We start from the raw sequence: 17,286 nt of genomic DNA, 5'->3' as shown, positions 1-17,286 counted from the left end.
CCACATTATCCTACCAGTAGGTTCATTACAGGTAACTATCAATCTTGCGTATGACAGGAAATCTTGCAAAAAGACAGCAAGCAGAAAAAAGAAAGGCTATCTGCTGCTATTGTTGCTTATATTGAAGCATTCCAGCTGGAGACCCACCATTCCTACTTACTAAAATAAAAGTCCAGTTTGAGTATTTTGACACACTATCACCCAGAACTTAAAATGTCATCTCTAACTTTTATATTCACTTTGAGACTCCTAAGGCCCATTTCCAGAAGTGCTGTAAGGTTACTGACTTCAGAAGTCATTAATTTTGAAAATACAATCCTTTGTGTCTTGGGATTGCCTTTAAATGCAAGTGCCTAAGTTTGTGCAAGTTTTGAAACCGTGGGATTTACATTAAATATAATTAAATGTAATCTTTTAAATTTAAATTTTTTATGTTACAAACTTACAATAGGGCATTAAGGAAATATATATTTAATGTCTTACAGCAATTAGTTGATTCTGTGATTATGATTCCATTAAAGTCATAAAAACAAAAACAAACAACCAAGAAAAGCTTACAACTTGTTACCAAAGCCACTTTGCACTTACTCTTTTCAAATGCCAGGCACTGCTGTTTGCATTAGTGGTTTTATATGTAGAAGAATATTTTCAAAATGTCACATTATTTTATTTAGGCATTTATTTCCACTGACTGATACCTTTTTGTTGTCATCCAGAACTGTGTTCATGCTTTCTATCCACAGAGTGTCGATTGGGCCATCAAAGATAACCCATTTGCGTTCAGGAGTCTCAGATAATGCAAATTCTCTGAAAGTATTAGCAATTATACCATCTGTCCACTAGAGGGGGAGAACGTACGAATGAAAAGTAAGACTACACATAGTTCAATTTAAACTGCAAGTAACAGAAAAACCTTCCATTTCCTCTTCATTATTCCTCTCTTTTATTCTTCTCTTGCTCTGCAGAGAGCAGAACATAACTTTGCATTTTCACTGAGAGTCATGCAACATCAGCAAATTTTAAAGTAGTGTTTTTTTCACTTTAAAAAATATTGTAACAAACAGCAACTCAGTTTACAGAAACTTAGAAGTGCTTCTGCTCTATCTTGCATCTGTTTCTCCCCAGAGTCACCCTAAGTTTCACTATTTCACATTCACTTTTTCATACAGTTTTTTCTCCAAACCTACGTTTCACACTTAGGGACCTGTGAGTCCCTAAGTTTTTCTAGATAGTTTTTGCATTACTTTGATTATATTGGTTAGGAACAGAGAGAGAAATGAATACAGTTAAATGTGGTATGATTTCCTAGCATAGATGCAACTATATTAGGACAATGACCCTCAGAATGCTATTGTGGGTTTTTTGCATATTTAAGCCTACATAAGTGCATACACACTTGGTACTGTATTTTTTCAATACACTAATTTAAAACAATCCATAAAAGTATTGGTTAAAATAAAACTTATTATTGTGGTCTCATCTGTGTTTAAAATTGTAAAATCATAAAATTATGATTTCAATGGTTTACTATCCAGAATAATGGAGGTCTGACATATACAGGAAAAGGAAAAAAAAAAAAAAAAAGCACTAGAAATACTACAAAGCAGAAAAAACAGACAGGATTATTAGCTTCTAGTCTTGAACCCACACTGGTATGTTTGCTTCTTTTTCTTAAAACCACACCAGTAATTTCATTTATAGCACAGCCCTACAAACACTGTCTGGAGTCCAGGGAAAAGATGAAGAAATGCTGTCTGGGATTGGGACTTAAAAACCAGAAGCAGGAGCCTTGTAAACTGCTTTTCCTGCTCCCTGAAAATAACTGGGAATGACACCATGAGTTAACCTGAAGTTAGAATATACTTACACAAGTGCACTCATACAAACCCCATGAAAACCACAGCAGGTGAGAGAGGAAGAAACAGATAAAGGTGGGCAATTATTATACACTATTTTAAAAACACACATTACCTCATGGGATACCATATCAAACTGCCCAAAAAGCTGACCCATAGTGATTGATTTTGGATTTACAGTTCTAAAAATTACTTTTTCTTCTTCACCATAACCACGCTCTTTCATAAGAGACAGTGTTTCTGCCAACACATGTAGAACTTTGGTCTTCCCAGAAAAAGATTCCCCTACCAGCATAAAGCTATTAGATGGAAAAAAAAAAAAAGCTATTAATAAATTTGTCTTGCAATTTAGAGTCTTACAGACCACATGAAGGCCAACAGCATTGTTCATATGCTTAAAGCTAATTTCCACCTAATTTTCAAAAAGCAGAGCAAATAAATCTGGTCAGTATATACAAAACTTCATTTAGGCAAAACCAGTTTATTTGCACATGCAAATCTGATTGCACAGCCACTGTACAAAAGTTGTCTTCTAAAACACAGATTTACCATCACACTAGTTAATTTATTTGCTGAATCAAAGATTACTTTCTAGTTTCTTTTCAGTCTAGACAGAGTTTATAACAAAGTTCTGGAAGAATACAAACAGTAAGCATGTGTACTATACCCCCCCCCAATAATAATAATAATAATAATAATAATAATAATAATAATAAAATCATGAAACTATCTTCACCCACATTTCAAAATAACTTTTTTAGTCACCCAGCAGAAGGATACAACTATAACAACGTCACACTGAAAAGACGAATTAATGAGCTGATTATTAATAATCATATGGCTAATGTCATATTAAATAAATTTTCTCCACACAGTTGCTATTCACTAATAAAAGCTAGGAATAAAATGGCAGAGATATGATAACTAATATTTTAATATAGACAAACTTTTGCAGTCCTAAGTCTTCACCATTCTGATAGCTGCACCTAAAATCATTACACAGGTGAGGCTACTTCTGCTATCAAGAATAGTACAATTCACCAGACATACATTCACAGGAATTTTTGTACATGTAAAGGCATTATTGGTGATCAACTATTGAAATACAAACAGAAACATTTTGCTACCCTTAAGACCTTTTATACTTGATATAAATAACCACTATGGTATAAGCCAAAATTACAACAAATACTGCTTGTGAAACAGTAATGAGAATCTTACCCATGTCTAACAATCATCATTTCATATGTCTGTATCATTTTCTCTATAAAAGCTTTTACAGGTTGGACATTATGTCGAATGCAACATTCACTGGCACATTCCAGAAAATCCTAAAATCAAAATAGATCGTAATTTTATCATTGCTACAATTTAAATTGCTGCCTTGGACTACAGTAGAACAGCTTATGCTCATAAATAAGAGTTTCAAAGTAATTAATGACTGAAATACTATTAATCAGAACATAGCAAACATCCCTGGAGAAAAAAAAAAATCACTTCTGTACTTCATATGCTAGAACAGGAGTTAAATACAATTTTTATCTTGAGAAGGCATATCACCATCAGGAAAACAGCAGTGTGCTTTGGAACATTATGCTTTTAACAAGACTCTAGTAATTTACTGGAAATCTTTAAAAAGTTAATCTACTTTGTCTTTTCCAACATGCTCCTCTTTTTCCCAACTATCTTCCTACAAAGGAGCTATGCTTTAATTGTTGCTATAAACAAAAGAAAATAAAAACACAAAGCTTAATCTCACTTAATTATGTCCAAAAATTAGGAAAGAAATCAGCAAAAGACTCTAAAATTTGGTAAAATCACAGATCAATTTCCAATCTGTAGGATGCCTTACACAACCCTTCTGGATGCAAGGGAACTCAGATGTGGATTATACTCAGAACAGATACAAGAATTTTCTTTGGTACTAAGTTTCACTGCAAACATTCAGCAACTTTCCTTATCTTGCAATAGCTCACAAATTACTGTATTAATTACACTTAGTTAAAAACAAAACACCACAAAACAACCAACAATGATTATGACCAAGGAAAAATTACAAGTGTACTTACATTGTAGTCTGCATCAGGAAGCTTGATTCCAGGAAATAAATCACTAGTTATACCCATGAACAGAGGTATATCATGTGACAAAAATTTGGGCTCATTCACATCCTTAATTGATCTAAGAAGCTAGAGGAAACAAATATACATTCTACTGTTCTTATTAAAAACACAGAATAAACTGTTCAGCAATTAAAATAATCTAATAAGTAATAAAGATTAATTAATTAAATGGTGCCTTTGATAAGTAGTTAAGCACAACTGTGCAATCATCAGCATAGCACTGGAAAGCACAGCATGTATTTTATTATCTTAATTTCACAAACTAAGAAACATGGATCAGGGATGTGACAAGACATGGTGGAACTACGTTCAGAGCTCAGAATTACGTGCATCTGTAAAATTCCTTAAGAATTACTCCCTCAGGAACTCACCAGTATATCTTCATCTTCCGTAGGAAATTTCAATTTTAGATTCCCAGCAGCCACCAACACAGCTTTGACTGCTCGCATACCATAGTCATAGTGATACTGAGAGGAAAGCTGTTCTGAACAAAGCCTGTAGGTCATTACTATCTTCACTGACAGTGACTTAGCATTCAAAAATCCATATGAATAGAGAGAAATTTCTGCTATCAGAGCATAGTTAGGAACCATCATGGCTACTGTTCGGAAAAGAACCTGAAATACATACCCAAAGAAATACCTTTAAGTAATTAGTTGAGGAATGGAAAGTGACTCAGAACTTCTGCAGGTGATGGATCAGTATTCATCCCATCACAGCATTTCTAACTGAAAACAGTAACAACATTTTAAATTAAGTACTGCTTAGTATGATTAGGTAAGCTGTGGATCATTTAAAACAGTTACACTGTTAAGCAGTGGCCTGCAGAACGCTTGGCAGCCAATGAAATAGAAGAATTATCATTGTTTGCAGCTTATGACTCACTAGGAAGCTAATGTAAGCAAGCTGCCATCAAGATCCATCTCAATGTACAATCCAGTGCAGAAAAGACCCTTTCTCTCCCAGCTCTTTTCCCTCACCACTGTCTCAAGAATGCAGTTTGTCCCTTACACTGACACATCCAACACAGCAGTAAGCCAAGGAAGGTGTTGTACATGGCAGGTGAGAGAATGCACTTCCTTTCTTTAAGTAATAGCTCTGTGCCACGTTGAGTCTTAAGGAATAGATGCTGTTCCAAAAAGCTCCAGATTACTTTGCTAAAGCCAAGCCTCCTCAATGAAATAGCTAATCTAGTCAAAACAATCATTTCAAAGATTTTATTTCATCAGGTAATCTAAGCAAATTCATTACATGTATTAAGTGTAGTTTGCCAACACCTCTTTTAAATAAGACTACAATGAATGCAATGTAAAAATACTTTCTTAAAGCATTCTTGCAAACTATCACACCATCTTAAAAAAGTTAGCATCCAAATCGTATCATCTCCCCACAGCTGGACACTTGCCAGTTTACTTGCTACAGTATTACAGCCTTTGCCCTGGAAAAATAATCATGAAAAACTCTAATAGACACAATAAAAAAATGTTTCAAATTCCTTCAAAATGAACAAAGTACTTAGAAAAAAAAAAAAAAGAAAAAAAGAGGCTTAGTATGTGTAAATTGTATAACATGTATATGTTTATATTCCAGGTGGTACAATCTGAATTAAAACCAGCAATACACGTGTCCCTCAATTTTTAAAAAAAATTCATTCTTAAGCAGAAGCATGTATTTTATTATTTTACCTTCAGATTATCTGGAAGTTCAGAACGTCCTGCGTAACCTGGATTCATAGTAATAGCTACAAAACAGTTGCGGTTAAGTTTCAGTTCAGTTCCTTCAAAAATAAATGTTTCTAGCTTTAACTGTATGGCTCTCTGGATGCAAAGGATCTGCTGTGCCACAACAGACAGTACTTCCAGTTCAATGCGATTGAATTCATCAAAACATGCCCATGCACCTGATGAAGCCAAACCCTTGAAAAACTGCAAATAAAGAAAGATAGCAATAATATCGCTAACAGAATCTTAGAAGATTCAAAAGAAATTAAGAGTATCATGCTGGAAGTTTAATTACATGAAAGATACAATTATGATAATAATATCTAAGCCTGTTTAGAGCAAAGATCAGTGATGTGCTGAAGAACAAAGTCTTCTCTTGGTTCTAAAGAAAGCTAAATCAGAAGATCCTGATCCTGTGAACTCTTGTTTCTTTCATGTTTTAATTAGCAACTTAATAGGATTTCGTAAAGCACAGAAAATTAAACCTAAGTAGAGACTAGTATATAGCGTCCAAGGGTAGCAGACCACAGGTGCCACATTTATTTGTCTCTGCAAAGTAGGGACCCTACAATTTTAATCTGAAAAAATAAAATACAAAATACATTTATTTTCTATTTACCTTTCCCATTGCCAGGTAATCAAGGCCATCAGAGCAGTTGAAGACAACACACTGAACAGCAAGAGCTTTAGCTAAATCTTTGGTGGTCTCTGTTTTACCTGTCCCTGCTGGACCCTCTGGGGCACCACCGAGGTTCAAATAAAAGGCTCCAATCTAAGAAACAGAAATAGTTTATGGAAATTATTAGTACTTCATTCATATGAAATTATTCTGAATGAAAATGCTAAATTAAATTGTACTAGATATTTTCATACAGTCATATCTGACATAAAGAGTATGGTTATACTAATTTAAAAAAATTTACTTAGGGCTTGGAAATATATACAAGGGAATTGAATTTTGACCCTAGAAGAGTTTAGTTTTATTATCATCGTGACCATAATTAGTTACTCAAACTTTATTGGACTCAATTTTTCAGTCCTTGCTTAGATACATCTTTCAAATTAAACTCGATGCAATTAGTTGGTTGCTACTCTTTTCTATCCCTCTTTCTCCTTTAATATACTTTTTTCCTCTTTTCTTTTTCTTTCCCACACTGTCTCCCTTTGTTGCATGTGTATTCCATTTACCATTCCATATTCTCTACCATATTCCATGGAAGTAAGAGGAAAATCTGACAGAAAAAAATAAAGTTGCAGACTCTAAACAAAAACTCGGATGTGTTTGGCTTCCAATCCACAGTTACAGGGACACATCTACATTGACAAGCTCTGGGAATACTGTATTAAGACCTTGGTGGGCAAAGGATAAGACTTCCATTTGCCAGAGTGCCAGGCTTTCAACTGCTTTGTTCCAGGATTCAAGGTCTGTCAGCCTAAAAAAGAAACAAACTACCAGCTGCATTGCCCTCTCACAGCAATGTACCTTGAAGTTTTGACAAACTTACCAAGCATCAGCTACAACCATACCATAAAAACTGAAGCTACAAAGAGGGCAAAAAAAATATCTTCAGATGCATCAGTCAGGTCTTTTCAGACCTTTTCTTTCTTAAACCCTACGGAGTTGGTGATTAGGTCTTCACAGCATGAAAATTACCATCTTAAAACAGGAGGAGGCTGGGTGCTTAGTAAAACTTGAAACTCCAGCCAAATAAACTGCAGTAAATGATAGTCAGAAAAGCCATATCTGAGATGACTTCAGTAACTTTCAGTTGCCACGTTAGTTGAGGATAGACCAGTACAATAACAAAAATGTCTAACAAGAGCAGGGATACTAAAATGTGGCCAAACTGTTGCACTAGCCTTAGGAGCAATATGATCACAAGTGGGTCCTTCTCTACTTTATTTAGCAACCACAGAACATCAGAAAAGGATTTTGTGTTCTCGTAATCTAGACAGCAATAAAAATATTGGGCATTTTTTCTGTTTGTATTTTAACAAACACATCCACAGCAGAACAATCCACTAATGTTTCAGTCACATTGGTGGGCTGTCCAGATTTGTTGTTAAAAGTCAGTTTCACGTTTGATATTCTATAGAAATTACAATCTTTGAAACTGCATTTTAACAGAAATACCAGAGTCTTACAGCAACTGCAAGCCCTAAAAATATGTCTGTAATGAACAGTGTGAGAAATACTATACTACAGTAAATAGAGTATTTAGTAGCACTGGTGGAAGATCATACCAAGGTGCGGTAACACCTGTCTGTAAGAGGAGTAATGACAAGGCGTGGTGAGTTTCCAAGGTATTCATAGGCATATTTTACATTGCAATTAATAATGCAGACACGAACGTTCTCAAATTCCCAATAATATCGTAGTTGTGCAAGCCACTGAAAATCTGTTTCACTCTGCACGCCTGATAAACACAGAATTGAAAGCAATCATAAAAGACATTTTAGGTAACTGGATTTTCTATTAGGTTTACATTTAAAACAGCTTTGAAATTACTCATGTTGATGCTTACATCCAAATACTCACATACATATCTTAATACTGTTGTAGTTTAGGCAGCAAAATCAGATTGGTTAACTATTTTTAATTAACTATGTATTAAGACACATGTGAAGAAAAATGTTTTAAAAGATAATTACCATTTTCAATCATTTCCATGAGGATGTCTCTAGCATGAACATCAATAGTAACCAAGGCACCCAGTGTAGTCCTTGTTTGCTTCGACAGTTTTCCTCTTACCAGCTCTACAATATCATTGAGTTGAAGCTGAAGCTTATCATAATAATCCTTTAAACCCTAGGAGAAAAAGGGTAATTATGAAACTGATTATATGACAGTTTCAAGTGTTCCAGACTTCTTCATGTTGACTAAATATCTTAATGGAGATTGCTTATTAAGCTATTCTTTTACATTGTCATGTTTTTGCATCAACTTCTCTCTCATTTACAGTTATTCATTTTTGTTGCAAAGCTATATTCTAATCTATGCTTGCTCTAAACAAGAATATTCAAGTACCTGAATAAAAGGTATAAATCACTGTACATAAACTCATGTATATCAAATGCATATGCTGATCCTTTTTCAAATTTTATTTTTATTGTAGAAAAATATTTAAGTTAAATACATTAGCTGAAATGAAAAATTAATAAAGATTTTTAAAAAAGATTATGCATTACAAAGTACCTGTGGTCCACTGCAAAGAACTTCATGTACCTCACTTGTCCAGAACATTTGAGACACACACAATACTACTTGTCCAGGCCATTCCAGAACCCATCTTTTTCTCTCAGTCTCTAGATAGGCCTGAAGAGTTAAATACAGTATACAAATACAGTACCAGTGCCTACATATCATAATGTAATACAGAAGCATACAATGTGATCCTATTCCTATTCTTTGCTAAAAAATATTATTTTCCTATTTTCAAAGCCCAAACAAACTTCTAAATGCTCTTTTCCCCTTAGATTTGCAATTTGTTATCAAATAATTTTAAAGATATTTGCAATTATCTTTCCATGTTATGTAAATATTCACAACTTGCTAACTTTATACAAAGAAACATTTCCTGGTTAATGACTTTCTCTTAGGAGGGAGCAAACATATTACAAGTGCTGCATTTCTAACTTGTAATTAGATAAAAAAACTGAATAATTTATTTACGTCAGGTGAGATATCCTATAAACACAGTGTTGCTGCCAAGCTTTTAAAAGAATTTATATTCAGTGTTACAGGAAAACGACTTGATTCTTATTCAAACTAAACTCTTACTTATCTCACTGGCCTATAAATACAAGTCATGTTAAGTTGGTCCTGGCCCCATAACTTCATCAACTCCTGTGTTCAGGAAGAATTTTAGGAAGCCAAGAGACAGCCTTAAAATAAAGAAAGGTCTATTTGTGCCACAGTTATTAAAATATTACAAAATCCGTACCATTCTTGATCTAGCAATAACATCGCGTATACTCTTCAGCATAGTATCTTCTACTTGAATTAACCACTTCTCCACTGCACCTCGAGCTTCAGAAGTAGAAATGGTTGAAATCAGTTCTACACGCTCGCCTTCAGAACTATACATTGCTTTAATATCCAAATTGGGAAGGAAGTGTAGCTTAGCAATGCCTTCAAAACACTTCTTCAAGTGAGGCTGAACTCTGAGAGGATCCTTAGTCTCTGACAGGATCTCCAACATTTCGTCATTGGACAAGAAAAAGAAGCTAAAAAAAAAATTAAGAAAAAAGAAAAAAGGCAAATGTATTATCAAGCAACTCCAAAGGCCGACCTTATTCACAACAAAATAAACATTTAGAATCTTGGTTTTCTAAATAGCCAAAACTCATCATACCGGGGAAAGAAGAGACGTTTTTTCTCAAGATAAGCATTAAGCCCTTTCATGATTTTGTCAAGAAGCTCATTACAGTTCTGAAGCTTTTCCAATAACCCTATCAAGGAAGTAGCAACAAGAACCTGTAACAACACACACATGCAAACTGTAAGTTATAAATAAGATAATTCAAACAGTAGAAGTTATTTGAATAATGTACAACATGGCTTTGTTCCTAGAAAGCCTAGGCAACTGATGTAGTAGTTCATTGTATATATTCTGAAAACAAAAGCATTGACAAAAAAAAAAAAAAAAAAAAAAAAAAAAAAAAAAAAAAAGAGAGAGAGAGAAGCTACTGTTTCATTTTAGTACTGTATACTTCCCTTACCTTTGGGTCTTTGGCACAATACTTCATAATATCTCTCCAGCATCTATCCACAGTCTGAAAGAGTCGCCCCTCTTCTGGCATCTGTTGCATAATATCCTCAGAAGAAAAAATGGGTTCCAAATAAAGCCACTGTGCTTGCACTTTCAGCCATTCATCGATAATCTCCTGAATTTGAATTAAGCGATTTTCCCATTCCTTAATAAATATTTAAAGAATGTTACCTTAATATTTCCAAACTAATAATGTTAGAGAGAATAAATACAGGAAAGGTAGACACTGTGGTACTCTAGTTCCCAAGGAGAAAATAAAAATGTCTAGCAGTAAACAAAATAAAAATATTTAGAAGTATTTATGTTCTTCCCTGTATACAGATGGCCAAAATATCAGTAAGTTTAACTCACCTGGAAATTAATTTTCCAAAATGCAGTTATCACTTTAGTGCTATGATCTTTTAACAACTTAATGGTTAATTAATACCCAGGAGGCTACCAGTGGCAAATTCTGTTTCATCTCCCCACAGCAAGGAGCTCTTGGTTTGCACCCTAATTACAGCAGAGGCACAAGAATACCAGAAAGGCCACACTACATCACAGGAGAGATGCAGCCAGCCCAGTATCCTGTTCCTAAAGTGGACAATAGCAGATACCTCTGGAAGAGGCTGAGAGGCTCCCTGTAAAGGGTAAATACCACCTATGTTCACTGAGCCTGCCTGAACATGAAAATTTCCTACATAAACCAACGAAGAACTAGGGAGGGTAACTGCAAAGCAATTTCACTAGCTTCTCTCCTGTCAATAGTCATAGTGTTAGCAACACAAAGACTACTCAAGCCCTGAAAATACAAAAGCAGGTGTAAACCAATCCCATCATTGTTCTGAGGCCTGATTAAAAAAACCTCCCAGCCCTCAAGAAGTTTCCTTGCCCAGACGAAAACACTATAGTTCAAAATTTGAGTCCAAAACTCAAGGATTAAGTCACTAAATGTTCTTATTAACAATAATAAAAACATAATTTCCAGTTATTAAGAAGCAAGGTTAAAGACACTAACAGAAATAGTGGTTTTGCAAAATATGTGAAAAAATAATCACATTCTCTTGGTTGCACTTGAATCTGAATGAAAGAGGGAATTCCAACACAGAAATAATGTAAATAGGACTTATATGAACTTAGAAGAATCTTGCTGAAAAATCAATGAAAGCATTTCATTAATAAGTCAAACAATAAAGCTGTAATACAATTGGCATACTCTTACATTATAGTCATCCTGCAAATAAAAACAGCAAAAAAAAAAAGTACTCATCGTACCCTGATTTCTTTATCAAATGGTTTAATGAAAGGTGATCCTCTCATTGTCTGAGTTTTCATAATCTGATCATCGAGAACAGCTTGAACCTCATCCACCGCAGACAGAATATGAATACCAGTCTCACGATACACACTTGTATTGAAGGAAATTGAACCCCAGGTTTCCATCATGGCATGCATTGACTTCTCTAAGGAAAATTCCTACAGTTTAAGAAGAAAATAGTTTATTATAGTCACTGCATTATTTTTTTCCAGCTCACTAATTCAATATATAAACTTATCTAGCTGAATAATCTATTTTGCTCTAACAGCATAAACTAACTTCCTGTTATTTTTTTTAGTATATCATTTTCTAGCGCACAGAAAACAGTATGCTCAGGAAATACTAAAAATGTAACGTGAGATACAAATGTTTATACGCCCATTGTTATCATCTAATGGTCCAAAGTCTCACCAAATCTCTTTTGTCGCATAAGGGCAAAGACAAAAAAATTCTAGTAAGCCATAAAAGCCATCACTAAGATACCTGATGTATTTGTCACTATCAAAACTCTACGCTTACCTTGCTTGCACCTACACTTATAGCTTCAAACTCTTCCAAATAAGGGGCTAGATTCTGCTTTAAAACTTTTCTCAGGGTAGTTCCAGAGTCTGGTGTTAAATCATATCCTACTATACTTGACATCTGCTGCCAGTGACGAATTCTCATGCCAGGGTTACAAAAGATAGTCACAGTGGGAATGTTCTCCTAATTGAGGAAAAACATTTATAAGGTAAAAATTGTGATGTGCATGATTTCTTAACTTTTTAATAATCTTTGATGTTGTCCCGGTTTCAGCTGGGATGGAGTTAACTGTCTTCCTAGTAGCTGGTACAGTGCTATGTTTTGAGTTCAGTATGAGAAGAATGTTGATAACACACTGATGTTTTCAGTTGTTGCTCAGTAGTGTTTAGACTACAGTCAAGGATTTTTCAGCTTCTCATGCCCAGCCAGCGAGAAAGCTGGAGGGGCACAAGAAGCTGGCACAGGACACAGCCAGGGCAGCTGACCAAAGTGGCCAATGGGGTATTCCATAACGTGTGATGTCATGTCTAGTATAGGAACTGGGGGGAGTGGGGGCAGCAGATCGCCATTCGGGGACTAACTGGGTGTTGATCAGTGGGTGGTGAGCAATTGCATTGTGCATCACTTGTATATTCCAATCCTTTTGTCACTACTGCTGTCACTTTATTAGTGTTATCATTATCATTATTAGTTTTTTCTTTTCATATTCTATTAAACTGCTCTTATCTCAACCTCTGAGTTTTATTTCTTTTCTCAATTTTCTCCCCCATCCCACTGGGTGGGGGGGAGGGAGGGAGCGGCTGTGTGGTGCTTAGTTGCTAGCTGGGGTTAAACCACAACAGATGTGCACTTAAAATTCTGTTGCAGTAGCTGATGACATGAAAATCTTTTCTGAAAAGTGCAGATGGATCCATTCCATTTCTAAATAATTGTAGTAAACTACTGAAGAAGAAATATAAAACTATTAAGCACAGTCTTAGCAGAAAAGAGAAAAGGAACAATTTTTCAGCTATGTTATATTAAATTGGGCTTCCATTAACATAACATATAGTCCCATTTCAAAATTCCCAACTACATCCTTAAATGTTTCTCTGCATCAAAAAATTACTTTTCTCCTGTATGTGTCCACTCTTTAACAATTCACAGTCCTAAAACTACAAAGATATCCAAAATCCAATTTTATTAAAATCAATGGGACAGTACAATCTGGAAACGGTGATTCAGAGCGCTCTCTCCCTCTGTAATAATAGGAGTCTCTGACATTGCATCATCTACCTATACAGACTGCTGAATTTCACATTTGTCCCTCAGCATCAAGTATTAATATCCCTCACCTTTTCTTACCTTGAAGTCTTTAATCTGCTCCAGAACTGAAGAACACATTGAAAGAGTTGGATTTGCCTTTGTTTCTTCTTCTGTCTTCTCTTCTGCAGTTCTGTGTTGTGATGTCTTTTTCCACTCCTGTTGAATTTTCTTCTGCTTTTGTTGGAAGAGTCTTGACACTTTGTATATCTCTCTCAAAAACTCATCAACCTCAGCCTCCATGCTTTCCCCATTTAGCTCCAAAAAGGTACCATCCATCCATCTGAGGAAACCACAAAATTAGAAAACAGAATAACAAACATAGTCCACAAATAATTAACACTTTGTTTTGCAACACAAGTGAGATGTAGATTAATAGTTATTTAAATTAGAACAAAGCTCGTTTCCAATTATTGTCATTCTATGCAAAACACTAATGCACAACTAAAGGTGGCTTGATCACACTCTTCTGTGTATTTGTGTAATTCTCTCAAGTCAGTCATGTACTGAAACCAAGTAACTGCATGGATTGAGAAATTTAAGTTAAGCTCTGGACAGAGATCAACATATGACATCAAAATATACTAGGCCTTTGTATTTTCAAAAAAATCCATACTTTCTAGCCATATCACGTAACTTCCAAAGAGTGCAGGAACTGGTAGACAATCTCACCTAATTTAGACTCAGACATACTACAGTTTTTGTGGTAGGATCTAGCCACCAGATAGCAATGTAATAATTTGAGCACATCTACATAGCATTTTGGACAGCTGTTAGGTTAAAAATGGTTTTCATTACATACAGGTTGTGAGCTTTCCAGCTGAACTTCTTCCTTTTCTGCTATACAAAATGGCTCACAACTAACCAATTTTTTCTTCCTGATACATTTCTTTCACAGAGTTTGTCTTATTATAGGCTTCACCAGCATAACCAATACAGTTAGAACCCAGTATGCGATACACACTTTGCATTAAAAAAAAAAAAGCTGACATTTTTTCTAGCTGAATTAAAAATAACAACCTGATATGTAAGTTATATTAACATTATATTTGGATTGCTAATAATAAATAAATGTTTATAAGAAAACAAATCTGTATTCTACATCTGACACGAACAAAACCAGCATAAGCATTTTCCCCACTCTCCCTCATTTAGCTTCAGGAGCTGAATTACCTTTTTTCTGTTCGTTGCCATTTCAGTATAAGATGAAAGAGTTTCTGATATGGTTCAATCTCAACTTTTAAGTTGTTGAGGAGTGGAAAGTCACTCAGTTTCCATTTGAGCAGAGTCTCTTCTTTATTAATAAGATCTACTGTTTCATCAGCCTCCTGTATGCGTTTCTGTAATGCCCTCAGGTCAGCCACATACTGAAATCAAACAATTGTATGTCTTGAGAGAAAACTAAGTTATGCTCTGAACAGCTATCAAAATAAGATATAAAAATATAATGTCTTTGTATTTATTAAAATTTTAGAAAACATGAGTTAAAAAGTTGTCGTCTTATCCCTGAGTAGATAAACTCTGAAGAACCCAGATTAACACTAAGAAAAATAAAGTTGGTTTTATCATTACTGAGTTCAAGAGTACAAAACCATTTTCAAAATGTTTCAGCTTTAAAATTCACTGTTCCAAGAGGCAGGTATACACATTTTTATGTACCTGACATATTATATGGGCAACTGGGATTTATTAGCTTAGGATTTCTGTTTTGTGCTTTGAAGTGTTTTTTGGTTTTTTTTGAAAAAAACAAAATTACTACGCACAATTGTGATATCCTCCAATCAAAGCACAAGACATACTCTGGCAATTATAAAATAGTTCTAAAAATTTGCAAAGTTTTGGAATCAGTGGTCTGCTCTTCATTAGCAGAAAAATGAAGTCTTGAGGCTCATAGGAAAAAAAAAATCAAATTGCTACCAATCAGCCTTTCGAACCTGCTATTTTTTCCTTCAGTTCCTCAATATATCAAAAACAGGGAGGGAAATTCTGATCTCACTGAAGTTACTTACAAATAATGTCACTGGGGCCAGAATTCCACGCTTTATATAAACCAGAGTAAAAAAAATCATTCACTTTATACATCTGTAGTATCTCAGTCCTTACTGGGATTACCTATCAGCTAATCTAAGCACAACTTTACAGTAAACTTTCCTTTAAGTCAAATGTTATTGCCAATGTAATACAAAAAGGGCGGGGGCAGGGGTCATTTTATGAGTTTGTTCATTGTGGCAAGAGGATAATAAACGTTTTAGTTCACATGTTAAAATAACTAATTACTTTTAATTCTAAGTTTCTTCCATGACCCCTGTGTATTAAACATAAAAAAACATTTCTACCCATTTTATACTGAGTGTTAATGAGACCTGTTGCATGCAGTCCAGTTCTGAGTATTCTTCAAACTCCATCACAGAACGTGTCAGCTTGTCTAATTCCACCATCAGTTTCTCACATTTATGTATTAGTTCTTGCTCTCCTTTACGTTTAGACTGTTCAATCAGCTACAAAACAATCGATTTATTTTTTTAAACGGAAAAAAGCAATGCAAAAGTGGTTGTAACTCCTTTCAATGATTAATATACACAACACACCTAAATTAAACATTTAGCACAAACAGACAGAAAATAAACAATACAGATAAATAATTATCCTTACAGTAACAGAAATTTCTTCAGGACTTGCTTTTTATATGTTCCATTTAAGTGGTTGCAACCTCTATATGTTAACATGGAACCCTTACCTCAATAATCATAGCAGTTAGGAGTGCCTTAAAGGCCTTCTTCAGCAATCAGACAAAAAATAGGAAAGTATTACAGAAAAAAACAGAGATTTTCTCATCTTTGGGATTTAGTGTTTTATTGCCAGAAGAAGACACCTAGAGTTGTTGAAAGCCAATGCTGTCCCACATGTATCTACTGCTATAAAAGGCAGAAATTCTAGAACATAAGACCACTCCAAAGCACAGGGTCTGCACACAGAGGAATTATTTTTAAGGTACAAAACAAGAAATCAACTGAGGCAGAGAAGAACTCTTAAGACAAGGACACCTACTGACATGCAAAAATTGTGAAGCAGACAAGGAGAACTTCTCCAAAGGAGGAACCTGTCTTTTCCTACTGCATTAGAATATGAATGGACTCGTATCTGAGAATACGCAGACTCAAAAAAATTTGATATGAAACTATTCTTGTCCTCAAGCTCTAGCACAATGCAAGTTGCTAGATAGTCAACTACAAAGAGATACTCCTGAGGGACTCTCATTAAGTCAGATACACTCTGTACTACCATTTTCATTAAAAAGAATTTAAATAAACATCATGGACTCCCTGTGTACAAGTAGAAAATTAATTTCACTCATTCATTTTTGGGGATTAAAAGAATGATAACATGCAAACAAAATATTTTACAAACATAGCAGTCTCCCAAAAGCTGGGTATGTTTTAAGTCAGAGGCATATTTACTGCCCTTGGACATACTCCTTAGTATTTAAATAAGACTTAGTGAAAGAGAAATCCTCAATTGTGATTTTTAAAGAATAGGTATTTTTATTTTAAAAAATGTCAATTGTTAATTCTGAAACATTTTTAGAAGTAATTATTAAATCTGCGCTAAATTACTATAGAGAGGCAAGAGAACACCAAGAGGCTTGACTTACTGTATCATAGCCAGAGAGAAAGAATGCTAGCAAGAAGAATA

The 17,286-nt window shown here is 34.7% G+C and overlaps 1 protein-coding gene across 1 annotated transcript in view; it reads right to left on the bottom strand.

Annotated features, from left to right (window-relative positions):
• The window catches only part of DNAH12 (dynein, axonemal, heavy chain 12), a 71,812-nt gene that overhangs the window by 39,952 nt on the left and 14,574 nt on the right, over positions 1-17,286 (bottom strand). Inside the window, exons 14-31 of the mRNA XM_010573668.1 lie at positions 15,957-16,091; positions 14,767-14,960; positions 13,636-13,876; positions 12,289-12,474; positions 11,727-11,927; positions 10,423-10,617; positions 10,056-10,177; positions 9,645-9,927; positions 8,897-9,016; positions 8,353-8,509; positions 7,945-8,117; positions 6,320-6,472; positions 5,665-5,904; positions 4,351-4,596; positions 3,926-4,045; positions 3,078-3,187; positions 1,972-2,155; positions 699-839 (exon numbers count right to left, since the gene is read on the bottom strand). Of these exons, the coding sequence (XP_010571970.1) occupies positions 699-839; positions 1,972-2,155; positions 3,078-3,187; positions 3,926-4,045; positions 4,351-4,596; positions 5,665-5,904; positions 6,320-6,472; positions 7,945-8,117; positions 8,353-8,509; positions 8,897-9,016; positions 9,645-9,927; positions 10,056-10,177; positions 10,423-10,617; positions 11,727-11,927; positions 12,289-12,474; positions 13,636-13,876; positions 14,767-14,960; positions 15,957-16,091 (3,201 nt within the window). The remainder of the gene's footprint in view (positions 1-698; positions 840-1,971; positions 2,156-3,077; positions 3,188-3,925; positions 4,046-4,350; positions 4,597-5,664; positions 5,905-6,319; positions 6,473-7,944; positions 8,118-8,352; positions 8,510-8,896; positions 9,017-9,644; positions 9,928-10,055; positions 10,178-10,422; positions 10,618-11,726; positions 11,928-12,288; positions 12,475-13,635; positions 13,877-14,766; positions 14,961-15,956; positions 16,092-17,286) is intronic.

Source organism: Haliaeetus leucocephalus, unplaced genomic scaffold (genome assembly GCF_000737465.1).
Source record: "Haliaeetus leucocephalus isolate CR32 unplaced genomic scaffold, Haliaeetus_leucocephalus-4.0 Scaffold2, whole genome shotgun sequence".
In the NCBI taxonomy this organism is placed as follows: Eukaryota; Metazoa; Chordata; class Aves; order Accipitriformes; family Accipitridae; genus Haliaeetus; species Haliaeetus leucocephalus.
Note: the sequence above shows the minus strand (reverse complement) of the source record. Positions and strands in the feature narration are given on the sequence as shown.